General features: G+C 43.9%; 2 protein-coding genes across 10 annotated transcripts in view; both read left to right on the top strand.

The window, feature by feature from the left end:
• LOC140578670 (zona pellucida sperm-binding protein 3-like) overlaps positions 1–18,902 on the top strand; it is a 92,033-nt gene extending 73,131 nt beyond the window's left edge. For 5 of the 9 annotated variants that reach the window (XM_072700396.1, XM_072700392.1, XM_072700395.1 and 2 more), the window contains exons 3-10: positions 16,699–17,267; positions 17,337–17,455; positions 17,721–17,824; positions 17,901–18,078; positions 18,147–18,264; positions 18,339–18,430; positions 18,499–18,572; positions 18,649–18,902. In XM_072700396.1, the coding sequence (XP_072556497.1) occupies positions 17,067–17,267; positions 17,337–17,455; positions 17,721–17,824; positions 17,901–18,078; positions 18,147–18,264; positions 18,339–18,430; positions 18,499–18,572; positions 18,649–18,743 (981 nt within the window). In that variant the 5' untranslated portion in view covers positions 16,699–17,066 and the 3' untranslated portion in view covers positions 18,744–18,902. Of the gene's footprint in view, positions 1–15,897; positions 17,268–17,336; positions 17,456–17,720; positions 17,825–17,900; positions 18,079–18,146; positions 18,265–18,338; positions 18,431–18,498; positions 18,573–18,648 lie in introns of those variants that run through there. The other 4 variants (XM_072700391.1, XM_072700390.1, XM_072700389.1 and 1 more) reach the window with 4 other exon arrangements.
• A 4,345-nt stretch (positions 18,903–23,247) lies between these two features.
• LOC140578700 (zona pellucida sperm-binding protein 3-like) lies at positions 23,248–25,782 on the top strand. Its single transcript, XM_072700504.1, has 8 exons — positions 23,248–24,152; positions 24,222–24,340; positions 24,606–24,709; positions 24,786–24,963; positions 25,032–25,153; positions 25,246–25,312; positions 25,381–25,454; positions 25,531–25,782. Exons 1-8 carry the CDS (start codon positions 23,292–23,294, stop codon positions 25,623–25,625), a joined length of 1,620 nt encoding a protein of 539 aa, XP_072556605.1. The 5' UTR covers positions 23,248–23,291; the 3' UTR covers positions 25,626–25,782.
• The last annotated feature ends 1,951 nt before the right edge of the window (positions 25,783–27,733 follow it).

Raw genomic sequence — 27,733 nt, 5'->3', positions numbered from 1 at the left:
GCAGTATGTTTTTCATATGAAAGAGCAGCTAATGGTCTGGCTTGTTTTTACATTTAAACACCTTTCCTGTTAAAGCTTCCAAGCCTGCAGAGTCAAAATACTAAGAAATAGTAAGATATTCATTGTCCATGTGCATATAGGCAACAGAGTCACTGTGTGCTGAATATACCCTAAATTAACGATATGTAACATTGCCCTTCCTGGTAAATGTGAATATTGTTGTCACATGACTCATAATGCATATGGGACCTACTCGTATATTTAGAGAAGGCAAATATCATCAGTAGGTTATACAGGTCTAAGACTGATTAAAAAAAAAAAAAACAGTTACATTTGTAAACAAAAACCCTGCTAACAGGTTTTGATAACGTAAAAGCTTTGGAATTAATGTCTCATTAACGGTAGTCATTGAAAAGGCAGCCTTAAAATATCTCTTTTGCTGTATTTCAAATGAGTAGCATGATTTATAGAAAGCAAGTCCAATCAGAATGAATTGAATTGGATCATACGTCTCATATTGGAAAACTCTGGGTTATTTGATAAATGCCAAACTTTATTGGATTCAGAAGATATGACTGTCAGCCATGGCAGGGAATAGAAATGAATTTGGCTCTGCAATCATATCTCCCTCCCAAACCAATATTGCTTGGTTTTTGTAAGAGTTGTCATAAAGGTAGGCACTTTGAAATTTTATACTGAGCAGTTCTACAACTCAGAATGTCTCTGCTTTCGACATATAACATAAATGTACTTCTTATCTGTTTCAGATAAACAGTACAATGTCACAATGCCAGAAGAGAGCCAGGCGACTTGTATGTCACTTACGGTCGTCACTTATGCTCGTTACACATCCATTCTGTCACTTCCAGTGAAAAGCATAATTGTGCAAAACTGCCCTTAGACTTGTTAAGCCTTTCCCAAGAAGTCAACCCCAAGATAGAGCACCAACAGCGAAAAGGAATCCGTAATACAGGGGTGGCCAGTCTTATCCGCAAAGGGCCGGCGTGTATGCAGGTTTTTGGGATAACCTTTAGGTCATCTGTTCAAACCCAGGTGTGAGAATTCAGCCAATCAGTATTCTAATTAGTAATCTAATCAGGGAGCTGCAGCGAAAACCCACATATACAACCCTTATTGGATAAGATTGGCCACCTCTGCCATAGGACATATCATGTACTGAATTTACATTATTTTATATATTTCATAACAATGTAAATTCCAATGCAGAATGCATAATTCAACATACACAGTGTCAGTCTACAAAAAACTTTTTTTCGGAAACAGGAAGTAGCGCCGTAGTGAAAACAAGCAGGTCTGAAAAAGGTAGAATAACAGAAATTCCTTTCTGCTTGTATTACCACACTGGCAAGACTATTTCACAATCTGCTCTCTGCACTTTGATGCTGTTCTGGAGCTTCTGATCAGGTGCGTTCCAGCTGCTGAGGTATGCTCTCTATTTTCAGTTGCTTCAAGGTGAAGGTGAGCGGCCATGGTAAAAATAGACACGGAAAACAAACAAAGAAAGGCCCCTTTTTCTGCTCTCAGGGGATAGAACAGCATCCCTCACTCCATAGCTGAGCTACTATCCAAGCACTGGGGAGCAAAAATAGATGGAAGGAAAGCTTGTTTTATATTCAGCGGCACAGCTGATCAGGAATAACGGTGACCTCAGAAGCCATAGCTTATCCTCTGCAGTAGTAGGATCTCCTCACTCCCAGGTGCTTTTTTTGTCACGTAACCCAACCGTAACTTGCTGGTTCAAGTGTGACTCTGAGCGAATAAGTTTTTTTTTTTGTGCAAACATTTGTCTGAGAGTGCTGTGGTGGACTGTGCATCTCCCAGTCAGGTCACCTGAAATCATGGCGCCCACCACTCATGCTGTCTTCCGCCTGGTCCACAGCCACATATTAATCTCCTTTTTCCAGACAGTCCAGACGTTATTACCTTTCCCCCAAGCTCAGAATCCATCTTGTTTTCTGTCCCATAGCTTTTTTTCAGCTTCACCCATCCTTGTAAAACCTGCTCTCCCAAATAAAGTCCTCATTCCTTCCTCATCTCCCCATGTGACGTCAATCTGTTCATCATCCCAGTCAGCCACGCTGTGTTGGAAAAGGTTGATAATGTCTGAGACCCTTTCAGTGCAAACAGATATTGAAACAAATTCTCTGTTCACATAAAGAAAATAATATTGATCTCAAAGATAACATGCATTCACATAAAGAAATATGTCTGAATTTTGCATTTTTTAATTGTCATTGTTAGCATCCAGGCATAAGTCTGACATAATTGTGTTAGATGTACATAGAGCTCACACAATATTCTTTTAAGTTAAATTGTCATATAGTAATGGAACTTTTGAAGGAAAAGGAAATATCAGTAAAGTACCCCTGAACATTCATTTAACGTTTTAAACCCGGTGTGTTTTATTCTTGTCCAGTTTACAGAAATTATAAGGACATGCATATTTTATGTTTTTAAAAATCCTGCCACTTTTACGATTGTCAGAAAGTTTCCAAATACAGTGTAATCCACTTATAGTGATTACGTCTCTCGGGGTGAAATTGATCAGTATAAGCAGGTGATCATTATAACTGAATTATTCTGTTTTTCTTTATGTCTCTGGCAGATTTCCATCTAGTTGACATTTATATATTTATTACTTGAATATAAGGTAGCAAAAGCACAGCGTCGCTATTTACTGAATTTTATTGACTTTTTCAAAAATCAGTAAAGCTGTTTGACATGTGGGGCAGTGGCTTGTAGTGTCGCCTCGAACCTCTGCAACCTGGATTGGAGTCTCTGCCTGGGTTCCTTGTGTGTAGCATTCACATGTTCTCCCTGTGTCATCATGGGGTTTTCTCCGGGTACTCCTGTTTGCCCCCACAGTCCAAAAATATGTTGAGGGTAATTGGGGTTGCCAAATTGCCCCTAAGTGAGTGTGCCCTGTGATGGGTTGGCATTAGTCTCAGGTAGCTAGCCAGAAGCTACGGGTCACCGCAAAGCAAAGTAGGCAAGAAAAAAAAAAGAATTACTGTAGTTCCATATTCATGTATAAAAAGACCCAAAATGAACACTGTAAGCAGACTACATGATTTTTATAAGCAAATTAATTAAACAGAATTTCTATAGGAATGATTCTGTCCCAAGTTTTTTGATACATATCAAGCTGAAAGCTATTCGGAAGCTACTTGAATGTTATGGTGGGTCTACTTGATTCTTAATAGAAAACCCGTAGATAAATGATCACTACAATGTTCATCAAAATTAACAAAACATCACCTTTAGCGAGTGAATGATGCCTATTTGTGAAAATTCATCTGTTTTGATAAGGACAGAACAGTATGGATTACTATACACGTATAATTTCATTTATGAATAAAAGTTGTTTATGGCAATTTTCATTCAGATTGACAACCTTTTCCACAGTATCCTTCTTTATTTATCTCACCAAATCTAATTAAATACTTGTTTATCTCACAAAGAGCTTACAAAAGACAGGTAGAACATTGAAGTCCAAAACAACTGAAAATCCAAAGGAATGACTAATATGCATTTTCATTCACTGATCATGAATTGAAACAGGTTGATTACCACTGAGGTCAGAATGACAAATGTATTGTCACAGGCTGCAATACACAGTCGATGCTCATTTACAGAATAAAGGAAACAGTTTTATTGTTTGGATTTGCTTTTTGAAGAATGAGTCAGTGGACAGCTAAATCCCAGGATCAGAGCCAGATTGTTCATTCTCTGCTGTGTACATCTGGGACTCGTCCCTTTCCTCCAGCAGAAGCAGCCCAGCACTGATTTTAGGTGACAGTCCCCAGAAGACTGGAAAACAAGCTGTCTGGATCTCCACAAACAAGGATACTGGAGTTATTTTTAACACTTTTCCATGTACTCTCTCTCTTTCTGTTTCAGAAACATGAAAATCAATTTGCCCATATTTACCTACTTGTGGTGATTGGTTCTTCTTTGTGTAATTATGTATAAAAAAGCCTTTAGCCTCATCTAATTTATGGTTGTGCTACTATGAAAAAATTGTTTCAGTACTATAAACCTAAAATAAGTGCTGATGCACTGTCTGAAAGCACTTATCCAATTAGGGGCACAATGATATGGAGAATAAAAATGTTTGCCTGCTGAACACTGGATGTAATATTATCTTAGGGCAACAACATATGCTCACATGCTAAAGTACTTTTTAAAGCACAAATGGCTATTATATATTTTCCATTATGAACTCCCATAATTTTTGTTGAATTATTTTGCAGTATATGCAAAGTGAGTCAGCAGGCTCATTAAACATAGAAGTGTATTGCACATTTACAAGGCTTTTATTTGTGACATAAAAGGGCTTAACATATGAATAACTAATGCAAGCTGCATGAATATAGGCCCTTCTGTGTTTTATGACGCCCTCCTGCAAATGCTATTGATACGTTAACAATTAAGAGAAATTAAAATGTTGGACCTCCTGAATACAATAAAATGTATCATTTTCCTTTGAATTCCCTGCATTTTTGTCTTTGTTAAACTTCCTCTGTATTTAGTCACTTGTTTATTTTTAGCAGTGCCTGTGTTCATTTCCCAGTCATGTACTTCATCACATTCAAATTGCACTGACCTGGTGCTCTTAAATCCATTTAAAATTGGATCTGGGATCCTCTTGGCACTGGAATGAATACTCAAGCATCAGTGTCCTACGGCTTAACAGGAAGTGCCCGGAGAGACGTGCCACCTATCTGAGAAATAAAATAATAATAATAATAATAAACATAGAAAGATATTTTACTCAAAGAACATCATAAACAAAAAGGTGATTGAGATGAATAATGGAAGCTTCAAAACTGAGCTTTAATTTAGAAAGTAATTTATATGTTTACCTGGAAGTGAAGTCATGCGTTTCACAGGGACATAATAAGATGTGAAGCAATTCAATACAAAGTGTGTTTAAATATGGAAGATAAGGCATATTTCATATTACACTTGCAGGATCCTGATTGGAATATTGTATTAGGAGACTACAAACAATATTTGTATTTTCATAAAGCAGAATATCACCTAGCATTTGATAAGCAGGCTTAAGGTTTCCTGTTAGTATTAAAATATACAATATTTCCTATAAAAAATATTACTCAAAAATATATGTGCAATAGTTTAATCTCTGTTTGGATTATGTACTTATATTTATAAGAAAAAAATGTACATTGTTGTCTATAAGAGGAAAATACATACAGTATCCTGTATGTTCTTATTTTTCAAATACATTCTCCAACATCAAAATATGAAGTATTTTTGTGGCTTGGAACTACGACAGCAAGTAAACTGATATTAAAGATTGTGTTTTTAATCCTGTGTATACTTGACATGTTGATATTTTTTTCTGAACTGAATTGTTTGAAAAATAAATTAATAGATGTATGTGAAAAGAATCCCAAAGTTCGGTGATACCTTTTCTCTTGGACAATCCAGTTACTTATTTTCACATTTTCTTAATTTCGACAGCAATGTGAGGCTCAACAGTTGTATAATCCAGACAGGTAATGGCATTTATTGAATTTTAAACAGGTGGTCACATGACAGGAACTCAGGCCACACTGTATCACACCCCATGCGCTGGAACGCTGCAGCAATGTGCATCTGTGTGCAAACATTAATCACGTGCAGCCTTCTGGTGCTGCCTCTTTCAGTTCTTTCAATGGGAAAAGACTCCCATCCATGTAAGAACCCATAAATGATCTGATTTCATGACTTGTCATTGATGCTGTGGAACAGATTGGCTTTAGGGGCCAAGAAATGATAAAATCTACAATTGTTTGAGGACATAAATATCCTCGGAACCAGGGTAAAAGTGACAGGCTTACAGTTTGGGGAAATCACACTTGGGTCTGTGAAGAATGTGAATGCTTTGAAATAGTTTTTGTGGAGGGCTGTTATTGAACATTTAATCCTCTGTTTCATGTTTCTATCTAGACTGCGTGTTGTGTTTAACTTTGATGAGGGGCTAAAAGATACCTACCTGGAAAAGGAACACCATTTCATGGTTAAAATAAAGGGAAATAGTTTCACAATAAATATAAATGGAACCAGTTTTACTGTTAACCTAATGGAAGACAGTTTCAGGATATGAGGATTGGAACCCGTTACTTTATAAACTCTGCTTGAGTGTTGAAGAGTGAAATACGCTCTATAAAAAAGGTGAGGAACTGTTCTGTTTATTGGTGGAAAATAGGAAAAATGAATGAATGCACTTGTGATTTGCCTTTCCCAATAAGTCCTGTCCCTGGGACCTTTTGGCTACTTAAATGTTACCTTCGATGAGATCTAATCATGCATATCGAATCAGCAGCTTGCTTCCATCACACACACCTTGATGCGTTGAGGTGTTGAAGCCCATTAGCTAGTAGTACAGTATATAATATCCAGCTCCTTCTCCATCAGGCAAATTGTTTTGCCACTGATCCACTCCCAACACATCTAAGATGACAAGTGAGCAGGTAGCCCTAGGCTGAAATATTTTACTGGGAACCTTGAGGAACGGAGGCCGTATGTGGTGAACGCGCGTCTATGGCTTTGCCGCAGCCAGCGTAGCGTGACCCCCCCCCCCACTCCGACCCCCCATGCATGTCAGCCCCCTGGAGCTGCCTGACACACAGATCAAACGTGAAACTGGTATGTTGTCACTTCCTGTGAGGGATGAACTATGGTGCTGATTGGAGGAGACACACAGGAAATAAGCTATTAAAGTTGCATGTTGTTACAGGAGCAGAGACCTAACAGTATTCCCTGGAGATCCAAAACTAGTTTCATCCTTACCGATTAGTTGCAGTTATTTGGTGCCCTTGGACTTCAAAATAGCTTTCGAAATTGCTTCAAAGAAAATCTTTACTGCTTGGTGTGTGCGAGAAATACTCTCTTTTATTTCAGTAAGCATAAACATGTTATTGGACGCTTAATATTGATTGGATGTTGACATGTTGATGGTTCAGCAAACAGGTCACAACAGCTTAGTTTGTCCTTTATGGCACATAAGATGCATGTTTTTTTTTCTCTCTCTCTTTCTCCCAACTAGGACACCTCCAGACTGCCTTTCAAACTAAAAGTGTGGTTCCATTTGCAGTCACAACCCATTTTTCAGTCATAATGGCCTTTTCATACTTCAGGCTGCGAATTATACTGAACAAACAAGATTTAACAGAGTTCCAGCCTTGAATGAACTCACAACTAGTCACTCTGCACTTAATATCTTTGCAGCCAATTAAATCTAAATGCAAATGAATGTGCTAGACGTTTTCACCACAGAAGTTAATCATATATTCTCCATGAGAAACAGGAATGTTAGAATAAAACTAAGGAAGTGCACCTTAGATGGAGTCTGAGAACTTGTCATCCAGTCATCTGTTTCTGACTATCAGTGCTGCACATATTTCTGTCTTTACTTTCTTGTTGCCCCGCCCCCATTCCCATCTGCTACACGGGGGCCTTTGCCGATTTCTCAGAGGGTCTGTCCCCCCATCAAACTGCTTCAGAGCCCTGCCACGGATAGTCGTGTCTGTCCAGCTGGAGTACGGCACCCAGATCCCAAATGACAGCAGAGAAGACCTAGAGACTCAGATTACGAGTCTCGCTATCATGGAGTTGTGCATATTGATTTGGGACCGAATTGTAAAGCTGGGACGGTGGCTTTGTTTGTGGCTGTTTCCATTCTCTTGTGCACAATGGCAGCTGATCCAACAGTGTTTGGTAGGAGGGAACACCATTCATATAGATACCTGACAAAATTGAAGAATTAATCTCATATATTAATCAAGAATCACTTTTCTCTATGCATGACGAATATAGAGTGCGGTCTGATAGGCAGTTTGGCTGCTATGTTAATTGATAGGACTATAGACAGCCAGTTAGGACCATTTAAGCAGCTCCACTGAGGACTACAATTACTTTGCCCATTTACTTCCTATACAACGATACGTGTTTCAAAGACCAAGATATCAATTGCATCAGGTCCCTTTATATGTGGGTCTAAAGACTAAATACACCAAAGCATAGCCTTTCTACATGATGAGCATTTAGTAAAATTAAAGCTGGATCTGGTCCTTATTATGGAAGCCCATCCAGCATCTTGACAAAATGTGTGTAATTCTCTAATCTGAGGTAGCACAGGAAGTTGCAGGCAACTTAGCATTTCACCAGAAAAAGACAAAACTGAATATTGGAAAATATACCATAGATGGTTATTGACAACTGTCAAATATTATACCACTTTAGATATTTACGTGAATTAGTATAATGAGCATGATCCAAATACTGAGATACAAGTTATTTATACTGTTTCACGAAAAAGACAATAACCCTTGTCACTTTGTAGGCAGTAAACACAATGCATCAACATGGCTTGATTAAATCTATACACTAGAATCAGAAGTGCTCTTTTGTTTGATTTTGTTAAACAAAAAAGGGCAAAATGCCCCATTTATAAAGAAGAATGAGAATGAGAGACAGGTGGAAGCTTCCGGCAGAGGAGGCGCAGCGTGGTGACCCCGGACGTCTCCACCCTCCTGCAGACATTCCGGCTTAGGAACAACAGCCCTGCCTCCTGTAGGAAGGAATCGGCCCCCCCATCCCTCACAAAGTCACAAGTACTTTTCGTTAACATTCAAGCTGACAGGGATTCATGCTTTGCCCTTTGAGCACAGCTGGGAAGAGATAAAAAAAAAAGAAAAAGAGTTTACTAGTAGAAAAATACAAAAACACCAACGATATTTGTTTAGTTTTTTCTTCATTTTTTTTTAGCTCAGATTAAGGTGAATAGCCATGAAACTCTGGTGATTTGCCAGAACATACATATTATGAATTTATACACATAAATGTATTGAGTATTCATTTGCATGCATTACTGTATATGTCTTGTGACCCTGACCAAGACAAATGGTTCAACGATTGACAGTGGATAAAGGTATGGTCATAAAAATATGTATGTGTGTGCTACTACTATAAAAACAGTAAAAACTGTTTACCGATCTCCGATTGTTAGATGTTTTATAGGCAGAAGCGTAAACTGGAATGTTTGCTCCTGAGCTCTGGTCTATAATGATGTGCATCCTGTGCATTTAATTATTTACGCCAGGACACGGTGTATCTGTAATGTACCACACCGAAGTTACACAGACTATAAAGATCCCATCTGCTACTCAGCTGTCTTCCCTAGTAATAAAAGAGCAACAGAATTAGTGCCATTCTTTGGTTTAATTTTCTTCATATTTGTGTTATGAAATGACAAATAAGGAACACATGCGTAATTGCCACTTTGATGGACTGATTATACTGAGAACGGACAGGCAGACGTTGTACTAGATTACCACAGCAGTGTGTCAAGCCAGATTCTTTCTGGAGAGAAGCACATTTCCCCCTTATAATGTTGCGTTCCACCCAACATAGCATAAAGAACAGAATCCATTGGAACGCCACAAATCTGCTGAGAACTCTATAATCAAGACGTACTGATACATTAAATATTAGTTGATGCATGTGCCCACTGCTGTGAGACTGGGAATCTGCAGCAATGAAATCTCTGAGGTACTGTAAGTAGTTAAAAGGCATTTTAAGCTGTGGTGCCCTCTGAAGGGGACAGAGAGGGGCTGCAACTTGTTGCTCATTTTAATGAGCCGTCAAACGAACACCAAACGAAAACATAACTGGTAAAGGCATAAGAAAAATGAAAGGCCAGAATAAACCTTCACTTTGGGTGCTTTTTCACTGCACCAGGCACCAAACATTTGGTATTTAAAAATAGTACCGAAGTTCGTTTTTGTCTTTCTTTGTTTTATCTATTGCTTGTTGAGAAAAAGAGTGCATATTCAAGTACTGTACATAGAAACTGGCTAACCAATGCTATGCCTTCTTTAGCATGAATTAATGTTTATTATCGCTCTACATTGCTCTTTTTTATTTTTTTATATTTCTTCCAACGGAACGATATTTTGGGAATCTCTTCCCACACATTGGACTTTCTTTGAGACAATGCTTAACTAAGCGAGAGAGTTAACCTGGTCCGGAGCAGACTTGTTCACTTGCCTAAGTTACCATGGTAGCTCAGCGGGCATTCATTTAAGACACGTTGATGGAACGGAATTCCCACTTAAATGAGCCAGACTTGTCGAAATAAGTCAGACTTTCCCTTAATCCTGCTTCAAGGAATACCCCCCTGGTTTGGTACTTCGGTACAGGTTCTGGTATTGGACCGGAATTCAATGGGAAAAAGGCACTACCGAGCTTTTTAGTACCAAAATTTGGTACATGGTGCAGTGGAAAAGTGCTCTTTGTCTCTTCGTAATTAGGGTTCCGGAATGTTGTACATTTCAGGTTGCTGCAGTGGGAAGTGTCATAGGGTCACGTGACTCTCCGGGGCTGGGGGTTTTTAGACCAGCTCTGCTTCCGAGAGCAATGCTTTTGTATCTTCTTCCCATATCTGGCAGGTTTCTTTTCTCATGCCAAAAAAACTGCTGGTGACTCAAAATTCCCTATAGTGTAGGTGCATGCGTGTGTGTGTGTGTGTGCGTGCGCGCATGCCCTGAGATGGACTGACTTCCTGGGTAGTGTCCAGTAACAGATTAGTGGTTCCCAATAAAGACGAACTTTAACATATATTTAAGTTTCAGTAACAATAAATATTGCTGTGGGGGTTTCCTGTTGACGTCTAATGTCTGTTGTGTGCTCTACAAGTTTGGTTATTTTGAAGATGTTTTGTTCTTGCAGTTATTAACAGAAATAAATGAAAATTTGTCCACAATGGCTTCGCCAAAGTCACTTCTGGGCTTTTCCTGAAGCTAGAGGCAGGGCAGCACACTTCACTAATTGCAGGGAGCATCAATGGGATGCCAGCACATTCCCAGATAATGAACTGGAAAGCAGTGAGACAATTAGAGAGCAGTAATCTTTCATCCGAACGTGCCAGACTGCCCTATTTCCCTGCAGTCAGTTTGCCCACCTGCCTCCATGTTTCCAGCTGTTTCCCGGAGTTTCCACCATGATCAAGAATGAGTATCAGTAGGTTCTGTGTTCACATCTCAGCTGGGCATTTGCCCCAGTACCCTTAACTATGTCACTTTAGCTGAATTTCCATAGTAAATATCAGATTTAAATGTGTGAGCTAACTGTGCAATCACTGGATAAAGGCCAGGCAGATGAATAATAAATAACGGTGCAGAAGGGGAGCGCAGTTTCAGAGGGGACCCATCCCCGGCACTGGCTGTCCTATCAGGCCCGGGGACGCGTGTGGATCTGACAGGTCAGCAGAAAGCCGGCTTATTGGATCAGTTCCCCCTCCTGCCTCAGAACTTGGCAGCTAAATGTGTATCCCAGCATCGTCAAGGTGGATTCTGACACATGAGGTTGAAGAGCGAATTGGCAAGGGTTTGATCAGCTCCTCGCCTGTCATTCAGACGACTTTGCAACAGACTGTCTATAAGGCATAAACTCTGATTATTTTATTGATGACTTCTTATGACCTAAATGAAAGAGCTGGTGAATATTGAAATACCTGTTGCCTGTTCAGCATGCACCTTTCTAACTCGTCTCCATAGATTTGTGTGGTGATTCTCACCACGAAATATCAAAACATCCACAGAATGGTATTCAGTGACCTTATATTAGCATTACAAGGAAGGGTATTTATAGTGATTTACTACATATCTTTAGCTTGTGCACACAATAGCCCTGTGCAGTGTACTGAGTCAACTGTTTCAAAAATGAGAATTAAATTATATCGGAGTATTTTTATTGATCCCAGGGAGAAATTCGTGCATGTACAGCAGCAAGGCGTTCCCAGGCCAGCCGAGAGACATAGTCCCTCCAGCGTGCCCTGGGTCTTCCCGGGGCCTCCTCCCAGTGGGACATGCCCAGAACTCCTCACCAGGGAGGCGTCCAGGAGGCATCCTAAGCAGATGCCCGAGCCACCTCATCTGGCTCCTCTCGATGCGGAGGAGCAGCGGCTCTACTCTGAGTCCCTCCCGAATGACCGAGCTCCTCACCCTCTCTCTAAGGGAGAGAGCAGCCACCCTGCGGAGGAAACTCATTTCGGCCGCTTGTATTCGTGATCTCGTTCTTTCGGTCACTACCCATAGCTCATGACTATAGGTGCGGGTAGGAATGTAGATTGACTGGTAAAATGAGAGCTTTGCCTTTTGGCTCAGCTCCTTCTTCACCATGACAGACCGATGCAGCGCCCGCATCACTGCTGACGCTACACCGATCCGCCAGTTGATCTCCCGTTCCATCCTTCCCTCACTCATGAAAAAGACCCCAAGATACTTAAACTCCACCATTTGGGGGAGGACCCCCTCCCCGACCCGAAGAGAGCATTCTACCCTTTTCCGGCTGAGGACCATGGTCTCGGATTTGGTGGTGCCGATTCTCATCCCAGCCGCTTCACACTCGGCTGCTAACTGCTCCAGTGAGAGCCGAAAGTCACGGTCCGATGAAGCCAACAGAAGCACATCATCTGCAAAAAGCAGAGACCTAATCCTGAGGTCACCAAACCGGACACCCCCAATGCCCTGGCTACGCCTAGAAATTCTGTCCTTAAAAGCTATGAACAGAATTGGTGACAAACCTCACCGGAAACGAGTCTGACTTACTTGCAGGAAGTGTCGATCAACAGTAAGAGCAAAAGGGTGATTTAGCTCTGGTTGTCTTTTCACTACCTAGGTAGTATAATTGTTCTTTCCTTATGCTTTTATACAGTTACAGTTACAGACACTCCACCTCACTCCACTTGTATTTGCCCAAAAAAAGAGACACAAGATACAATAAACAAATTTAAGGATACCACTAGGGCTGTCACAATATAATCACAATAATATGGCACACACGTAATAATCACCAGGGCTTTATATGATGGCCGTAAACATTTGTCTGGGCGCCCGCTTTTTGGTACTATACAGATGTTTATTAACCCCCGCAACTTGGTAAGCAGATTAGTAGTACGCCTAAAATATTGAGAGGCATATTGTGACGCCCAAAAGTTAGTAACCTGTATATATTCAGTGTACTCTTATTTTTAATAAATTTAGTTAGTGGAGCACACCACGTGTTACTGTTTTAGTAAATCTGGGAAGCGAATTATAAGCACTTAAGTGGCGGTGAAGAAAGGGACAGCTCAACAGCCTCAACATCTTTCGGAAGAGGAGATATTGTAGATAAACAAGGAAAAAATACATGTGTTGTGGAGGTACTTTTTACAGTTTAAAGGCCAACATGGTGGCATGGTGGTACAGTGGTTAGTGCTACTGCTTCTGCTTCACACCAAGAAGGTCCTGGGTTCAGTCCTAGGTCCTTTCTTTGTGGAGTTCATACACTCTGAAATTAAATGTATGAGTTATGGCTCACAAGCACAAGGCATAATCCTTGGTGCAATGCTCCCACTCACATTTATTCTACAATCTGGCTTCAATTCACCATTTCCATCAGGATCACATTTTCTCTAAAATATTCATATGCATGGGGCAGTGTTTCTGTAAGGGTACGCAAATTCTACCGTCAGGTTTGGTTCTATAGATCGCAATGTTTGCATGGGAAGTTGCATACGCCTTTTTCAGGACCGTTTTGTGCGTACGCAATGGCTAGCCCCTGGTGATTATTGCACGCGCATCTTATGATCACGATAATATTGCCACCGCCCTATAGATACCAAGATAATATTATCGTGATTTCTTTTAGCCACGATAATCATGTTATGGAAATCTGATATCGGGACAGCCCTAGCACAGAACAAATTGGCCCAGAAAACCCCTTAGACACGCACAGTACTGCCACATCATGTGGAGGGATATGTCCATACTCATAGCGATGCCCTCAGGCCCTGGGATGTGAAATGTCAGTGACGTGCACAAACCACGGACAATACCTTTGAAAAACTCTGGTTGGCAAAAGACTGCAGAGACATTTCCAGATATAACTTGGTTAATTAGCAGTTTCGTGGCAGCAATCTCGCACTGGCAAAGGTCCTCCAGCTGTTGAAGTTTACACATAGCATGTTTTTTGTAACGTAGTGATTAGACATTACAAAGGATGAATTGGCCCAAAGACTATTGTGTGCCAACAGCCTATTATTCTAACAATACATGAGTATAAAGTAGTTTGGGATTCAATGTGAAAAAGCAAAAGAGTGAAATTTCAAAGTGGGGTGTCCTTTTAATCTGACCTGCCCTGTGCGGAAGTGGAATATCATCGCTGTCTGATGAAAACTGCGTATGTTCACTTTTTGACGATTGAGACTTTTTATTATAGATGGTATACGCTCATTCTCCGTGTACTGATAGCACATGACATCTAATTGACTAATGAAAACATGTTTTTATTAAGTCATCTACTTTTTATAACAAACTAGTATTTGTTTGTTATAGTAAACAACTGTGTTTATGATTGTCGTTTTCATGGATTACTTGACTAATTTTAGCAACTTAACGTTGATATCTAGAGAACTAGCTAAGTAGCATCATTGCTAACTGGGAATATAACGTGAGATTAGCCTGTGTCTTATTGACACTGACATACCTGCTTCACTGACAACAGCCCACGTTAAGTCCATTAAAGACATTAAACCGTTCATTGACGGCTCGCTGTATAAAGATACATTTCGATATGTCGTGCAAATGGTGCTCATTTCCTTGTTTTAGGTTTAATCTATAAAGTCATGTGTTTTGTCACATACCAGAAAAAATGGATTTTGGGGAGACAGGTATTTTAATAGGACAGGTACAATCATGTTATGGACCAGAAGTGCGGCACATCAGTCCACGCTGGTGCAACTCATTTAAATAAGGATGCAGCGTCTGCAATGTATGGAAATAACACAATATGGGTTTTACTGTTTTGGCTTGTAGAGCATTTACATCGCTGCGGTAGATTCACTCCCGCGACTAACAAAATTAAGAATATAAAACAATATGAAACTGCAGAATACAGTATACTCTTCTTGCTCATATAACTCAGTATATACCCTAAACTGAACCGATCACAGAGATCTAATCCCATTTTCAAGGATAAATTACATTGTGAACACCTTGCAATCACTATGAGATAGTGGGCAACACGAACAAACACTCAAATATAAACGTAAATGCTCGAATACCGGCCTTTCACCCGCGTCCATGGTGCTTCGCCATAACGCAACATTCGGAAATGTACGTAGATATTCACTAAATGTATTAGATCTAAGTTTAATCACAGCACCCGTTTGTAGCAGTTAGCTTTGTTCGCAAGACGACTAACACGCTTTATCATCTACCCAACACTCGGCGCCATAACCCTCAATAAGACATCGCTTCATTCATTATCGATGCACCGACTACAGGGAACATTTTCGTTGTGAGGTTTGGTAGAAACGTGTAATCAGTAGCGCCCCTAGAGGAACCTCCTAACATAGCAGGTGGGCTCATACTTCAGCACTCCCTCTAAAGTGACGAGAGACGCTTTTCCTCTCCTTACGCTCGAATTAACAATTAACAACGACCCTGCTGACCAGTCAGAATGAAATAGGATTATGGAAAATAATAATAAAGGCGGAGGGGTCTGGGGTTGTAGATATGCCCACATTACAATATGTACCAAATATAATTGTTGGCCATGTGCAGTCATGTGCCAGGAAGTCAATATTATTTAAAGCCAAAAAAAAACACCAGTAAAATCTCAGTGTATGTGTGCTGTGGGCAATTACAGCATGAGAGCACCAAACTGATAACTACTGGGAAAAAAGTAACTGTTGGTAGAAAAATGTATTTCAGTCGTTAGAGCCCAAGCAGTGTTTGATTAACCCTGCATGGTGAGGATTCCATACTGACGAATCAGAAGAGGCCTGGCAGGTGTAGAGGATTTCAGCAACTACAATATAGTCTGCAAGCAAAGCAGCCAAATCAGTGTGCTTTGCTCCCAGCTCTGAAACAATGGCAGTGCCTGAGAGGGTTATAGTGCTGCTTCTTTTATTAGGTTGTAGCTGTAAAGCTCAACTAAAGCCTGGATTTCAAGTGAAGACCCCTCAGGTGCCAGCAGGTTATCAGAATGGATTAGGGGCTCCCCAGGTGGTGGCAGCCAGTTATCAGGTTGGCGTAGGTGGTCCCAAGGTGGCTTCGACCAGCTATCAGGTTGGCGTAGGTGGTCCCCAGGTGGCTTTGACCGGCTATCAGGTTGGCGTAGGTGGTCCCCAGGTGGCTTCGACCGGCTATCAGGTTGCCGCAGGGGCTCCCCAGGTGGCTTCGACCGGCTTCCAGGTTGGTGCAGGTGGTCCCAAGGTGTCAGTGACCGGCTATCAGGTTGGTGCAGGTGGTCCCAAGGTGTCAGTGACCGGCTATCAGGTTGGCGTAGGCGCTCCCCAGGTGGCTTCGACCAGCTATCAGGTTGGCGTAGGCGCTCCCCAGGTGGCTTCGACCGGCTATCAGGTTGGCGTAGGCGCTCCCCAGGTGACTTCGACCGGCTATCAGGTTGGCGTAGGCGCTCCCCAGGTGGCTTCGACCGGCTATCAGGTTGGCGTAGGCGCTCCCCAGGTGGCTTCGACCGGCTATCAGGTTGGCGTAGGCGCTCCCCAGGTGGCTTCGACCGGCTATCAGGTTGGCGCAGGCGGTCCCAAGGTGTTGGCGACCGGCTATCAGGTTGGCGTAGGGGCTCCCCAGGTGGTGGCGCCTGGCTATCAGGTTGGCGTAGGCGCTCCCCAGGTGGCGGCGACCGGCTATCAGGTTGGCGTAGGCGCTCCCCAGGTGGCTTCGACCGGCTATCAGGTTGGCGTAGGCGCTCCCCAGGTGGCTTCGACCGGCTATCAGGTTGGCGTAGGCGCTCCCCAGGTGGCTTCGACCGGCTATCAGGTTGGCGTAGGCGCTCCCCAGGTGGCTTCGACCGGCTATCAGGTTGGCGTAGGCGCTCCCCAGGTGGCTTCGACCGGCTATCAGGTTGGCGTAGGCGCTCCCCAGGTGGCTTCGACCGGCTATCAGGTTGGCGTAGGCGCTCCCCAGGTGGCGGCGACTGGCTATCTGGGCAAGCAAGTGGCTCCTGCTCTGGTTAAATCTGTGACTGGAATGCAAGTGAGCCCTGATAGTGTGAGTGTTGTATGTGGGGAGGATTCTGTTGTGGTGCTTGTGCAACCAATCCTCCTTGGTAATGGTCAGCCCATCAATGCATCAGACATCACCTTTGGTGGCTGCGCACCCATTGGGCAGGATGCTTCTGGCACAGTGAGGTTTCAATCTGCACTGCAGGCCTGTGGAAGTACACTGATGGTATGAGGGCTTCCTTCTGATGGTTGCTGTGTTGGCTATGCTAGTGCTAATCATGTTCTTCTTCTCCAGATGACTGCTGATGCCCTGGTCTACAGCTTTGCATTGGTCTACACACCCAGGGGTATTAATGGCCTCCCCATTGTGAGGACCAATGGTGCTATGGTTGGCATTGAGTGTCACTATTTGAGGTGAGGATGCCCCATATGCTTTGGTGCTTCCTAGCCATATGAGCCATTCATTCTAATGACTGTACCAAATGGGTAGTGGTGGTGTAATGGTTAGGGAAAATCACTTGTAACTGATTGCAGGTTTGAGTCCCTGACCAGGAAGGCACTACTCCCTGGGTGCTGAATTAGCTGCCCCCTGCATGTCATGATACATATGGGTTAAATGCAGAGGACCATTTCTTTGGTGTCAATGACCACTGATCTCTAAATCATGCTTGCTGCTTAGGAAACAGAATGTGAGCAGCAATGCCCTGGTGCCAACCTGGATCCCCTACTATGCCACAATGGCTGCTGAGGCACAACTGAGCTTCTCACTGAGGCTGATGGATGGTAGGCAAGGGATTCATGCAGCATATCTGGTTTTGCTCTGTGGGCTTGTCCTCAAGTGCATGTGCCCTCTGTACAGATGCATGGCAGAATGAGAGGGCCTCCAATGTGTACTTCCTGGGAAATGTCCTGAACATTGAAGCCTCTGTCCTTGTGAGCAACAGTCAGCCCCTGCGTGTCTTTGTGGACAGCTGTGTGGCCACCTTGGTCCCTGATGTGTCCTCTGTCCCTAGCTATGCCTTTGTGCAGAACTCTGGGTGAGTAACATTGTATGGTTGTGTATGAGGCCACTTGGGCAATGCTGCTTGACATGCCTGGCCTTCAGGTGCCTGACTGATGCCAAGGTGACAGGATCCCGCTCCCAGTTTCTGCCCAGAAAGCAGGATGACAAGCTGCAGCTTCAGCTGGATGCTTTCAGGTTCTCTCAAGATGGCAGGAGCTCAGTGAGTACAGGCACTCGTGCAGGATTTCCATGCTTAAATGAACTGGCAGCTAGCATGCTTTTGTTGTCCCCTAGATGTTCATTACTTGCAGCCTGAGAGCAACAGTGGCTTCTGTGCCTGTGGATTCCCAACACAAGGCTTGTTCCTTCTCTCTTGCTGCTAACAGGTCAGTGGCTGCAGCATTATGATGCTGGATGAGTTGAGCTGCTAAACAATTGCTATTCCCCATTGCAGGTGGATGTCTGTGGATGGGAATGACCAGGTGTGTGGCTGCTGTGACACCAGCTGTGGACCTGCAGGTGTAGCAGGTATGCTTGGCTCTGCCCAGAAGATGATCTGGTGGCTTGTGTTGGTGTGACTGAGGCACCCTTCTTGCCCCTGCAGGTGCTCAAGGCACAGGTGTTCTGGGTCCCATTGCTATCCAACAGGGTCCTCCCATGGGTAGTCAGCCTGGACAGCTGTATATGCTGAAGGGATAGGTACCTACTGCCCTAATGTACCAAGCTGTGCATGGTACCAGGATGGAAGGAGCCAATTAACTTGCCTGCTGTGATCTGTGCTGCTTCCCTCTGTGGCAGCTGTGCTGGAGACCAAGGGCACTGTCTTGTGACTGAATAAAGCACTAGTAGTATTTGAAATGGTGCAGTTGTCTGCTTTATTTCTTGGCTCCCAAGTACACTTCTGGACTGCCTAGGAATTTCCACTGCTTGCTGCCTGTGGATTTCATGACTGGGAAGGGACCCTGTGGGAAAGCCCTACCCTTAGGTGGATCCTTCACCAAGGAAGCCATTTCATGGTAGGTTTCCCCTGTATGGGGATCAGGGCCTGGAACCAACAGACAAGGCTAGTCAGAAGTGAATGCTGATTCCCTCAGTCTGTTCTGGGGAGTGGCTGATGGCCTCCCTTCAATGTGGTGATCTCTAGCACCACAGCCTGGTTTGGCATCACCTTTGTAACATGCAAGTGCTTCTTCTGAATAGAAGGTTATAGATTTGATTTCAACATTGGTAGGGACTAGGGTCATACAGTGCAACTGATAAATGAAATGCAGAACACCCATCCAGTATCAGCAACTGGTTCACACTAACAGTAGGTGAGGGTATTAACCTTAGCACTGGTTTCCACCAGTGCTACAGCTTGGAACAGACCAACGGAGTATGAAGTGGAGTGCACTGACAATGCACTAAGAATTAAACATGTACCTGCAATTCCTATCTTCACTTGTTACATCAAAGTGAAAGACTCTATTACACATTGATTTGTGTCTAGTTTTTTTTGTGTATGTGCTGTACTGTTTCCCTTTCAAATGATTCATAAGGGAAATGTGCAATAAAATCTTACAATAGATACTGTACATTTACCACAAACTACAGTGGTCACATTTAGCAAGAACTGGTGCTAATGATTCCTCTGATCGAAAGAATCTGTCATTGTACTCAATCTGGTTGTCCCTTTCCAGTGTTTATCAACACTACAGATACTCCCCGGTGGCACGATGGTCTGTTTTATTTTGACTTTACGATGAGTAAATGTGTTTCACTTTCAGTATGTTATTCGATAACTTAAATGACATTCAACATTTTATAAAATAGGATTTGTTTATTTTACCCAATTGTAGGCTAATGTAAGTGTTCAAAGCCATATTTGTAAGGTAGGCAAGGCTATAATGTTTGGTGTATTGTATTAAAATGCATTTTTACAATATTTTTGCCTTGGGTTTATCATAACCTGGCGACACATTCTTAGATGTCCGATTTGTTAAATAGTGTTCAAAGCATTTTTAAAGGTAGGCTATTATGTTTGTTAGGTGTACTGTATTAACATACATTTTCGGCTTACGATATTTTTGCCTTATGATTGGTTTATCGGAATGTAACCCCATTGTAACCTGGGGACAGGATATTTCCTAAATATTCATCCATCAATCCATCCTCCACCGCTTATCCGAGGTTGGGTCGCAGGGGCAAGAGTCTAAGCAGGGAGACCCAGACTTCCCTCTCCCCGGCCACTTCATCCAGCTTCTCTGGGGGAATCCCGAGGCGTTCCAAAGGCAGCCGAGAGACATAGACTCTCCAGCGTGCCCTGGGTCTTCCCGGGGCCTCCTCCCAGTGGGACATGCCCAGAACTCCTCACCAGGGAGGCGTCCAGGAGGCATCCTAAGCAGATGCCCGAGCCACCTCATCTGGCTCCTCTCAATGCGGAGGAGCAGCGGCTCTACTCTGAGTCCCTCCCGAATGACCGAGCTCCTCACCCTACCTCTAAGGGAGAGCCCAGCCACCCTGCGGAGGAAACTCATTTCGGCCGCTTGTATTCGTGATCTCGTTCTTTCGGTCACTACCCATAGCTCATGACTATAGGTGAGGGTAGGATCCCAATGCTCCCACTCACATTTATTCTACAATCTGGCTTCAATTCACCATTTCCATCAGGATCACATTTTCTCTAAAATATTCATATGCATGGGGCAGTGTTTCTGTAAGGGTACGCAAATTCTACCGTCAGGTTTGGTTCTATAGATCGCAATGTTTGCATGGGAAGTTGCATACGCCTTTTTCAGGACCGTTTTGTGCGTACGCAATGGCTAGCCCCTGGTGATTATTGCACGCGCATCATATGATCACGATTATATTGCCACCGCCCTATAGATACCAAGATAATATTATCATGATTTCTTTTAGCCACGATAATCATGTTATGAAAATCTGATATCGGGACAGCCCTAGCACAGAACAAATTGGCCCAGAAAACCCCTTAGACACGCACAGTACTGCCACATCATGTGGAGGGATATGTCCATACTCATAGCGATGCCCTCAGGCCCTGGGATGTGAAATGTCAGTGACGTGCACAAACCACGGACAATACCTTTGAAAAACTCTGGTTGGCAAAAGACTGCAGAGACATTTCCAGATATAACTTGGTTAATTAGCAGTTTCGTGGCAGCAATCTCGCACTGGCAAAGTTCCTCCAGCTGTTGAATTTTACACATAGCATGTTTTTTGTAACGTAGTGATTAGACATTACAAAGGATGAATTGGCCCAAAGACTATTGTGTGCCAACAGCCTATTATTCTAACAATACATGAGTATAAAGTAGTTTGGGATTCAATGTGAAAAAGCAAAAGAGTGAAATTTCAAAGTGGGGTGTCCTACTTTTAATCTGACCTGCTCTGTGCAGAAGTGGAATATCATCGCTGTCTGATGAAAACTGCGTACAGTATGTTCACTTTTTGATGATAGAGACTTTTTATTATAGATGGTATACGCTCATTCTCCGTGTACTGATAGCACATGACATCTAATTGACTAATGAAAACATGTTTTTATTAAGTCATCTACTTTTTATAACAAACTAGTATTTGTTTGTTATAGTAAACAACTGTGTTTATGATTGTCGTTTTCATGGATTACTTGACTAATTTTAGCAACTTAACGTTGATATCTAGAGAACTAGCTAAGTAGCATCATTGCTAACTGGGAATATAACGTGAGATTAGCCTGTGTCTTATTGACACTGACATACCTGCTTCACTGACAACAGCCCACGTTAAGTCCATTAAAGACATTAAACCGTTCATTGACGGCTGGCTGTATGAAGATACATTTCGATATGTCGTGCAAATGGTGCTCATTTCCTTGTTTTAGGTTTAATCTATCATGTGTTTTGTCACATACCAGAAAAAATGGATTTTGGAGAGACAGGTATTTTAATAGGACAGGGACAATCCTGTTATGGACCAGAAGTGCGGCACGTCAGTCCACGCTGGTGCAACTCATTTAAATAAGGATGCAGCGTCTGCAATGTATGGAAATAACACAATATGGGTTTTACTGTTTTGGCTTGTAGAGCATTTACATCGCTGCGGTAGATTCACTCCCGCGACTCACAAAATTAAGAATATAAAACAATATGAAACTGCAGAATACAGTATACTCTTCTTGCTCATATAACTCAGTATATACCCTAAACTGAACCGATCACAGAGATCTAATCCCATTTTCAAGGATAAATTACATTGTGAGCACATTGCAATCACTATGAGATAGTGGGCAACACGAACAAACACTCAAATATAAACGTAAATGCCCGAATACCGGCGTTTCACCCGCTTCCATGGTGCTTCGCCATAACGCAACATTCGGAAATGTACGTTCATATTCACTAAATGTATTAGATCTAAGTTTAATCACAGCACCCGTTTGTAGCAGTTAGCTTTGTTCGCAAGACGACTAACACGCTTTATCATCTACCCAACACTCGGCGCCATAACCCTCAATAAGACATCGCTTCATTCATTATCGATGCACCGACTACAGGGAACATTTTCGTTGTGAGGTTTGGTAGATACGTTTAATCAGTAGCGCCCCTAGAGGAACCTCCTAACATAGCAGGTGGGCGCATACTTCAGCACTCCCTTTAAAGCAGTGGTTCTTAACCCAGTCCTCGGCGAACCCCAGATGGTCCACGTTTTTGCTCCCTCCCAGCTCCCAGCCAATCAGGATCACCGAATGCCTGCTACAGGTGCGCTGGGAGCTGAGAGGAAGCAATAACGTGGACCGTCAGGTGTTCGCCGAGGACTGGGTTAAGAACCACTGCTCTAAAGTGACGAGAGACGCTTTTGCTCTCCTTACGCTCAAATTAACAATTAACAACGACCCTGCTGACCAGTCAGAATGAAATAGGATTTTGGAAAATAATAATAAAGGCGGCGGGGGGTGGGGTTGTAGATATGCCCACATTACAATATGTACCAAATATAATTGCTGGCCATGTGCAGTCATGTGCCAGGAAGTCAATATTATTTAAAGCCAAAAAAACTGATAACTGCTGGGAAAAAAGTAACTGTTGGTAGAAAAATGTATTTCAGTCATTAGAGCCCAAGCAGTGTTTGATTAACCCTGCATGGTAAGGATTCCATACTGACGAATCAGAACAGGCCTGGCAGGTGTAGAGGATTTCAGCAACTACAATATAGTCTGCAAGCAAAGCAGCCAAATCAGTGTGCTTTGCTCCCAGCTCTGAAACAATGGCAGTGCATGAGAGGGTTATAGTGCTGCTTGTTTTATTAGGTTGTAGCTGTAAAGCTCAACTGAAGCCTGGATTTCAAGTGAAGATCCCTCAGGTGCCAGCAGGTTATCAGAATGGATTAGGGGCTCCTCAGGTGGTGGCAGCCAGTTATCAGCTTGGCGTAGGTGGTCCCAAGGTAGCTTCGACCGGCTTCCAGGTTGGCGTAGGTGCTCCCCAGGTGGCATCTACCGGCTTCCAGGTTGGCGTAGGGGCTCCCCAGGTGGCTTCGACCGGCTTCCAGGTTGGCGTAGGTGCTCCCCAGGTGGCATCTACCGGCTTCCAGGTTGGCGTAGGGGCTCCCCAGGTGGCTTCGACCGGCTTCCAGGTTGGCGTAGGTGCTCCCCAGGTGGCATCTACCGGCTTCCAGGTTGGCGTAGGTGCTCCCCAGGTGGCATCGACCGGCTATCAGGTTGGCGTAGGCGCTCCCCAGGTGGCGGCGACCGGCTATCAGGTTGGCGTAGGCGCTCCCCAGGTGGCGGCGACCGGCTATCAGGTTGGCGTAGGGGCTTCCAAGGTGGCGGTGACCGGCTATCAGGTTGGCGTAGGGGCTCCCCAGGTGGCGGCGACTGGCTATCTGGGCAAGCAAGTGGCTCCTGCTCTGGTTAAATCTGTGACTGGAATGCAAGTGAGCCCTGATAGTGTGAGTGTTGTATGTGGGGAGGATTCTGTTGTGGTGCTTGTGCAACCAATCCTCCTTGGTAATGGTCAGCCCATCAATGCATCAGACATCACCTTCGGTGGCTGCGCACCCATTGGGCAGGATGCTTCTGGTACAGTGAGGTTTCAATCTGCACTGCAGGCCTGTGGAAGTACACTGACGGTATGAGGGCTTCCTTCTGCCGGTTGCCGTGTTGGCTATGCTAGTGCTAATCATGTTCCTCTTCTCCAGATGACTGCTGATGCCCTGGTCTACAGCTTTGCATTGGTCTACACACCCAGGGGTATTAATGGCCTCCCCATTGTGAGGACCAATGGTGCTATGGTTGGCATTGAGTGTCACTATTTGAGGTGAGGATGCCCCATATGCTTTGGTGCTTCCTAGCCATAGGAGCCATTCATTCTAGTGACTGTACCAAATGGGTAGTGGTGGCTTAATGGTTAGGGAAAATCACTTGTAACTGATTGCAGGTTTGAGTCCCTGACCAGGAAGGCACTACTCCCTGGGTGCTGAATTAGCTGCTCCCTGCATGTCATGATACATATGGGTTAAATGCAGAGGACCACTTCTTTGGTGTCAATGACCACTGATCTCTAAATCATGCTTGCTGCTTAGGAAACAGAATGTGAGCAGCAATGCCCTGGTGCCAACCTGGATCCCCTACTATGCCACAATGGCTGCTGAGGCACAACTGAGCTTCTCACTGAGGCTGATGGATGGTAGGCAAGGGATTCATGCAGCATATCTGGCTTTGCTCTGTGGGCTTGTCCTCAAGTGCATGTGCCCTCTGTACAGATGCATGGCAGAATGAGAGGGCCTCCAATGTGTACTTCCTGGGAAATGTCCTGAACATTGAAGCCTCTATCCTTGTGAGCAACAGTCAGCCCCTGCGTGTCTTTGTGGACAGCTGTGTGGCCACCTTGGTCCCTGATGTGTCCTCTGTCCCTAGCTATGTCTTTGTGCAGAACTCTGGGTGAGTAACATTGTATGGTTGTGTATGAGGCCACTTGGGCAATGCTGCTTGACACGCCTGGCCTTCAGGTGCCTGACTGATGCCAAGGTGACAGGATCCCGCTCCCAGTTCCTGCCCAGAAAGCAGGATGACACACTGCAGCTTCAGCTGGATGCTTTCAGGTTCTCTCAAGATGGCAGGAGCTCAGTGAGTACAGGCACTCATGCAGGATTTCCATGCTTAAATGAACTGGCAGCTAGCATGCTTTGTTGTCCCCTAGATGTTCATTACTTGCAGCCTGAGCAACAGTGGCTTCTGTGCCTGTGGATTCCCAACACAAGGCTTGTTCCTTCTCTCTTGCTGCTAACAGGTCAGTGGCTGCAGCATTATGATGCTGGATGAGGTGAGCTGCTAAACAATTGCTATTCTCCATTGCAGGTGGATGTCTGTGGATGGGAATGACCAGGTGTGTGGCTGCTGTGACACCAGTTGTGGACCTGCAGGTGTAGCAGGTATGCTTGGCTCTGCCCAGAAGATGCTCTGGTGGCTTGTGTTGGTGTGACTGAGGCACCCTCCTTGCCCCTGCAGGTGCTCAAGGCACAGGTGTTCTGGGTCCCATTGCTATCCAACAGGGTCCTCCCATGGGTAGTCAGCCTGGACAGCTGTATATGCTGAAGGGATAGGTACCTACTGCCCTAATGTACCATGCACAGCTTGGTACCAGGATGGAAGGAGCCAATTAACTTGCCTGCTGTGATCTGTGCTGCTTCCCTCTGGCAGCTGTGCTGGAGACCAAGGGCACTGTCTTGTGACTGAATAAAGCACTAGTAGTATTTGAAATGGTGCAGTTGTCTGCTATATTTCTTGGCTCCCAAGTACACTTCTGGACTGCCTAGGAATTTCCACTGCTTGCTGCCTGGATTTCATGACTGGGAAGGGACCCTGTGGGAAAGCCATACCCTTAGGTGGAAGGTGTTGGTGGTTCCTTCACCAAGGAAGCCATTTCAGGGAAGGTTCCCCCTGTATGGGGATCAGGGCCTGGAACCAACAGACAAGGCTAGTCAGAAGTGAATGCTGATTCCCTCAGTCTGTTCTGGGGAGTGGCTGATGGCCTCCCTTCAATGTGGTGATCTCTAGCACCACAGCCTGGTTTGGCATCACCTTTGTAACATGCAAGTGCTTCTTCTGAATAGAAGGTTATAGATTTGATTTCAACATTGGTAGGGACTAGGGTCATACAGTGCAACTGATAAATGAAATGCTGAACACCCATCCAGTATCAGCAACTGGTTCACACTAACAGTAGGTGAGGGTATTAACCTTAGTACTGGTTTCCACCAGTGCTACAGCTTGGAACAGACCAACTGAGTATGAAGTGGAGTGCACTGACAATGCACTAAGAATTAAACATGTACCTGCAATTCCTATCAACACTTGTTACATCAGAATGATACACTATTAGTCATTGATGTGTGTCCAATTTTTCAGTGTCTGTGCTGTAGTGTTTCCCTTTCAAATGATTCATAAGGGAAATGTGCAATAAAATCCTCTTACAATAAATACTGTACATTCACCACAAACTACAGTGGTCACATTTAGCAAGAACTGGTGCTAATGATTCCTCTGATCGAAAGAATCTGTCATTAAGTATTCAATCTGGTTGTCAATTTCCAGTGTTTTTTATCAACACTAGATACTCCCCGGTGGCACGATGGTCTGTTTTATTTTGACTTTACGATTAGTAAATGTTTCACTTTCAGTATGTTATTCGATAACTTAAATGACATTCAACATTTTATAAAATAGGATTTGTTTATTTTACCCAATTGTAGGCTAATGTAAGTGTTCAAAGCCATGTTTGTAAGGTAGGCAAGGCTATAATGTTTGCTGTATTAAAATGCATTTTTACAATATTTTTGCCTTATAGGTTTATCAACCTGGCGACACATTCTTAGATGTCCGATTTGTTAAATATTGTGTTCAAAGCATTTTTAAAGGTAGGCTAGGATATTATGTTTAGGTGTACTGTATTAACATGCATTTTCGGCTTACGATATTTTTGCCTTATGATTGGTTTATCGGAATGTAACCCCATCGTAACCTGGGGACAGGATATATTTCCTAAATATCCATCCATCCTCCACCGCTTATCCAAGGTTGGGTCGCAGGGGCAGCAGTCTAAGCAGGGAGACCCAGACTTCCCTCTCCCCGGCCACTTCATCCAGCTCCTCTGGGGGAATCCCGAAGGCGTTCCAAAGGCAGCCGAGAGATATAGTCCCTCCAGCGTGTCCTGGGTCTCCCCCGGGGCCTCCTCCCAGTGGGACATGCCCAGAACTCCTCACCAGGGAGGCGTCCAGGAGGCATCCTAAGCAGATGCCCGAGCCACCTCATCTGGCTCCTCTCGATGCGGAGGAGCAGCGGCTCTACTCTGAGTCCCTCCCGAATGACCGAGCTCCTCACCCTATCTCTAAGGGAGAGCCCAGCCACCCTGCGGAGGAAACTCATTTCGGCCGCTTGTATTCGAGATCTCGTTCTTTCGGTCACTACCCATAGCTCATGACTATAGGTGCGGGTAGGAATGTAGATTGACTGGTAAAATGAGAGCTTTGCCTTTTGGCTCAGCTCCTTCTTCACCATGACAGACCGATGCAGCGCCCACATCACTGCTGACGCTACATCGATCCGCCAGTTGATCTCCCGTTCCATCCTTCCCTCACTCATGAAAAAGACCCCAAGATACTTAAACTCCTCCACTTGGGGGAGGACCCCCTCCCCGACCCGAAGAGAGCAT

Source organism: Paramormyrops kingsleyae, chromosome 16, assembly GCF_048594095.1.
Source record: "Paramormyrops kingsleyae isolate MSU_618 chromosome 16, PKINGS_0.4, whole genome shotgun sequence".
In the NCBI taxonomy this organism is placed as follows: domain Eukaryota; kingdom Metazoa; phylum Chordata; class Actinopteri; order Osteoglossiformes; family Mormyridae; genus Paramormyrops; species Paramormyrops kingsleyae.
The sequence above is the reverse complement of the archived record's forward strand: the minus strand, read 5'-3'. Positions and strand labels throughout refer to the sequence as shown.

What these genes read in the sequence shown, in the direction of transcription:
- LOC140578700 (XM_072700504.1), top strand. Translation starts at nt 23,292, where the DNA reads ATGGCAGTGCATGAGAGGGTTATAGTGCTGCTTGTTTTATTAGGTTGT. An exon ending in CCTGTGGAAGTACACTGACG is followed by an intron (nt 24,153 to 24,221) that starts GTATGAGGGCTT and finishes CCTCTTCTCCAG; the next exon opens with ATGACTGCTGATGCCCTGGT. An exon ending in TGGACCTGCAGGTGTAGCAG is followed by an intron (nt 25,455 to 25,530) that starts GTATGCTTGGCT and finishes TTGCCCCTGCAG; the next exon opens with GTGCTCAAGGCACAGGTGTT.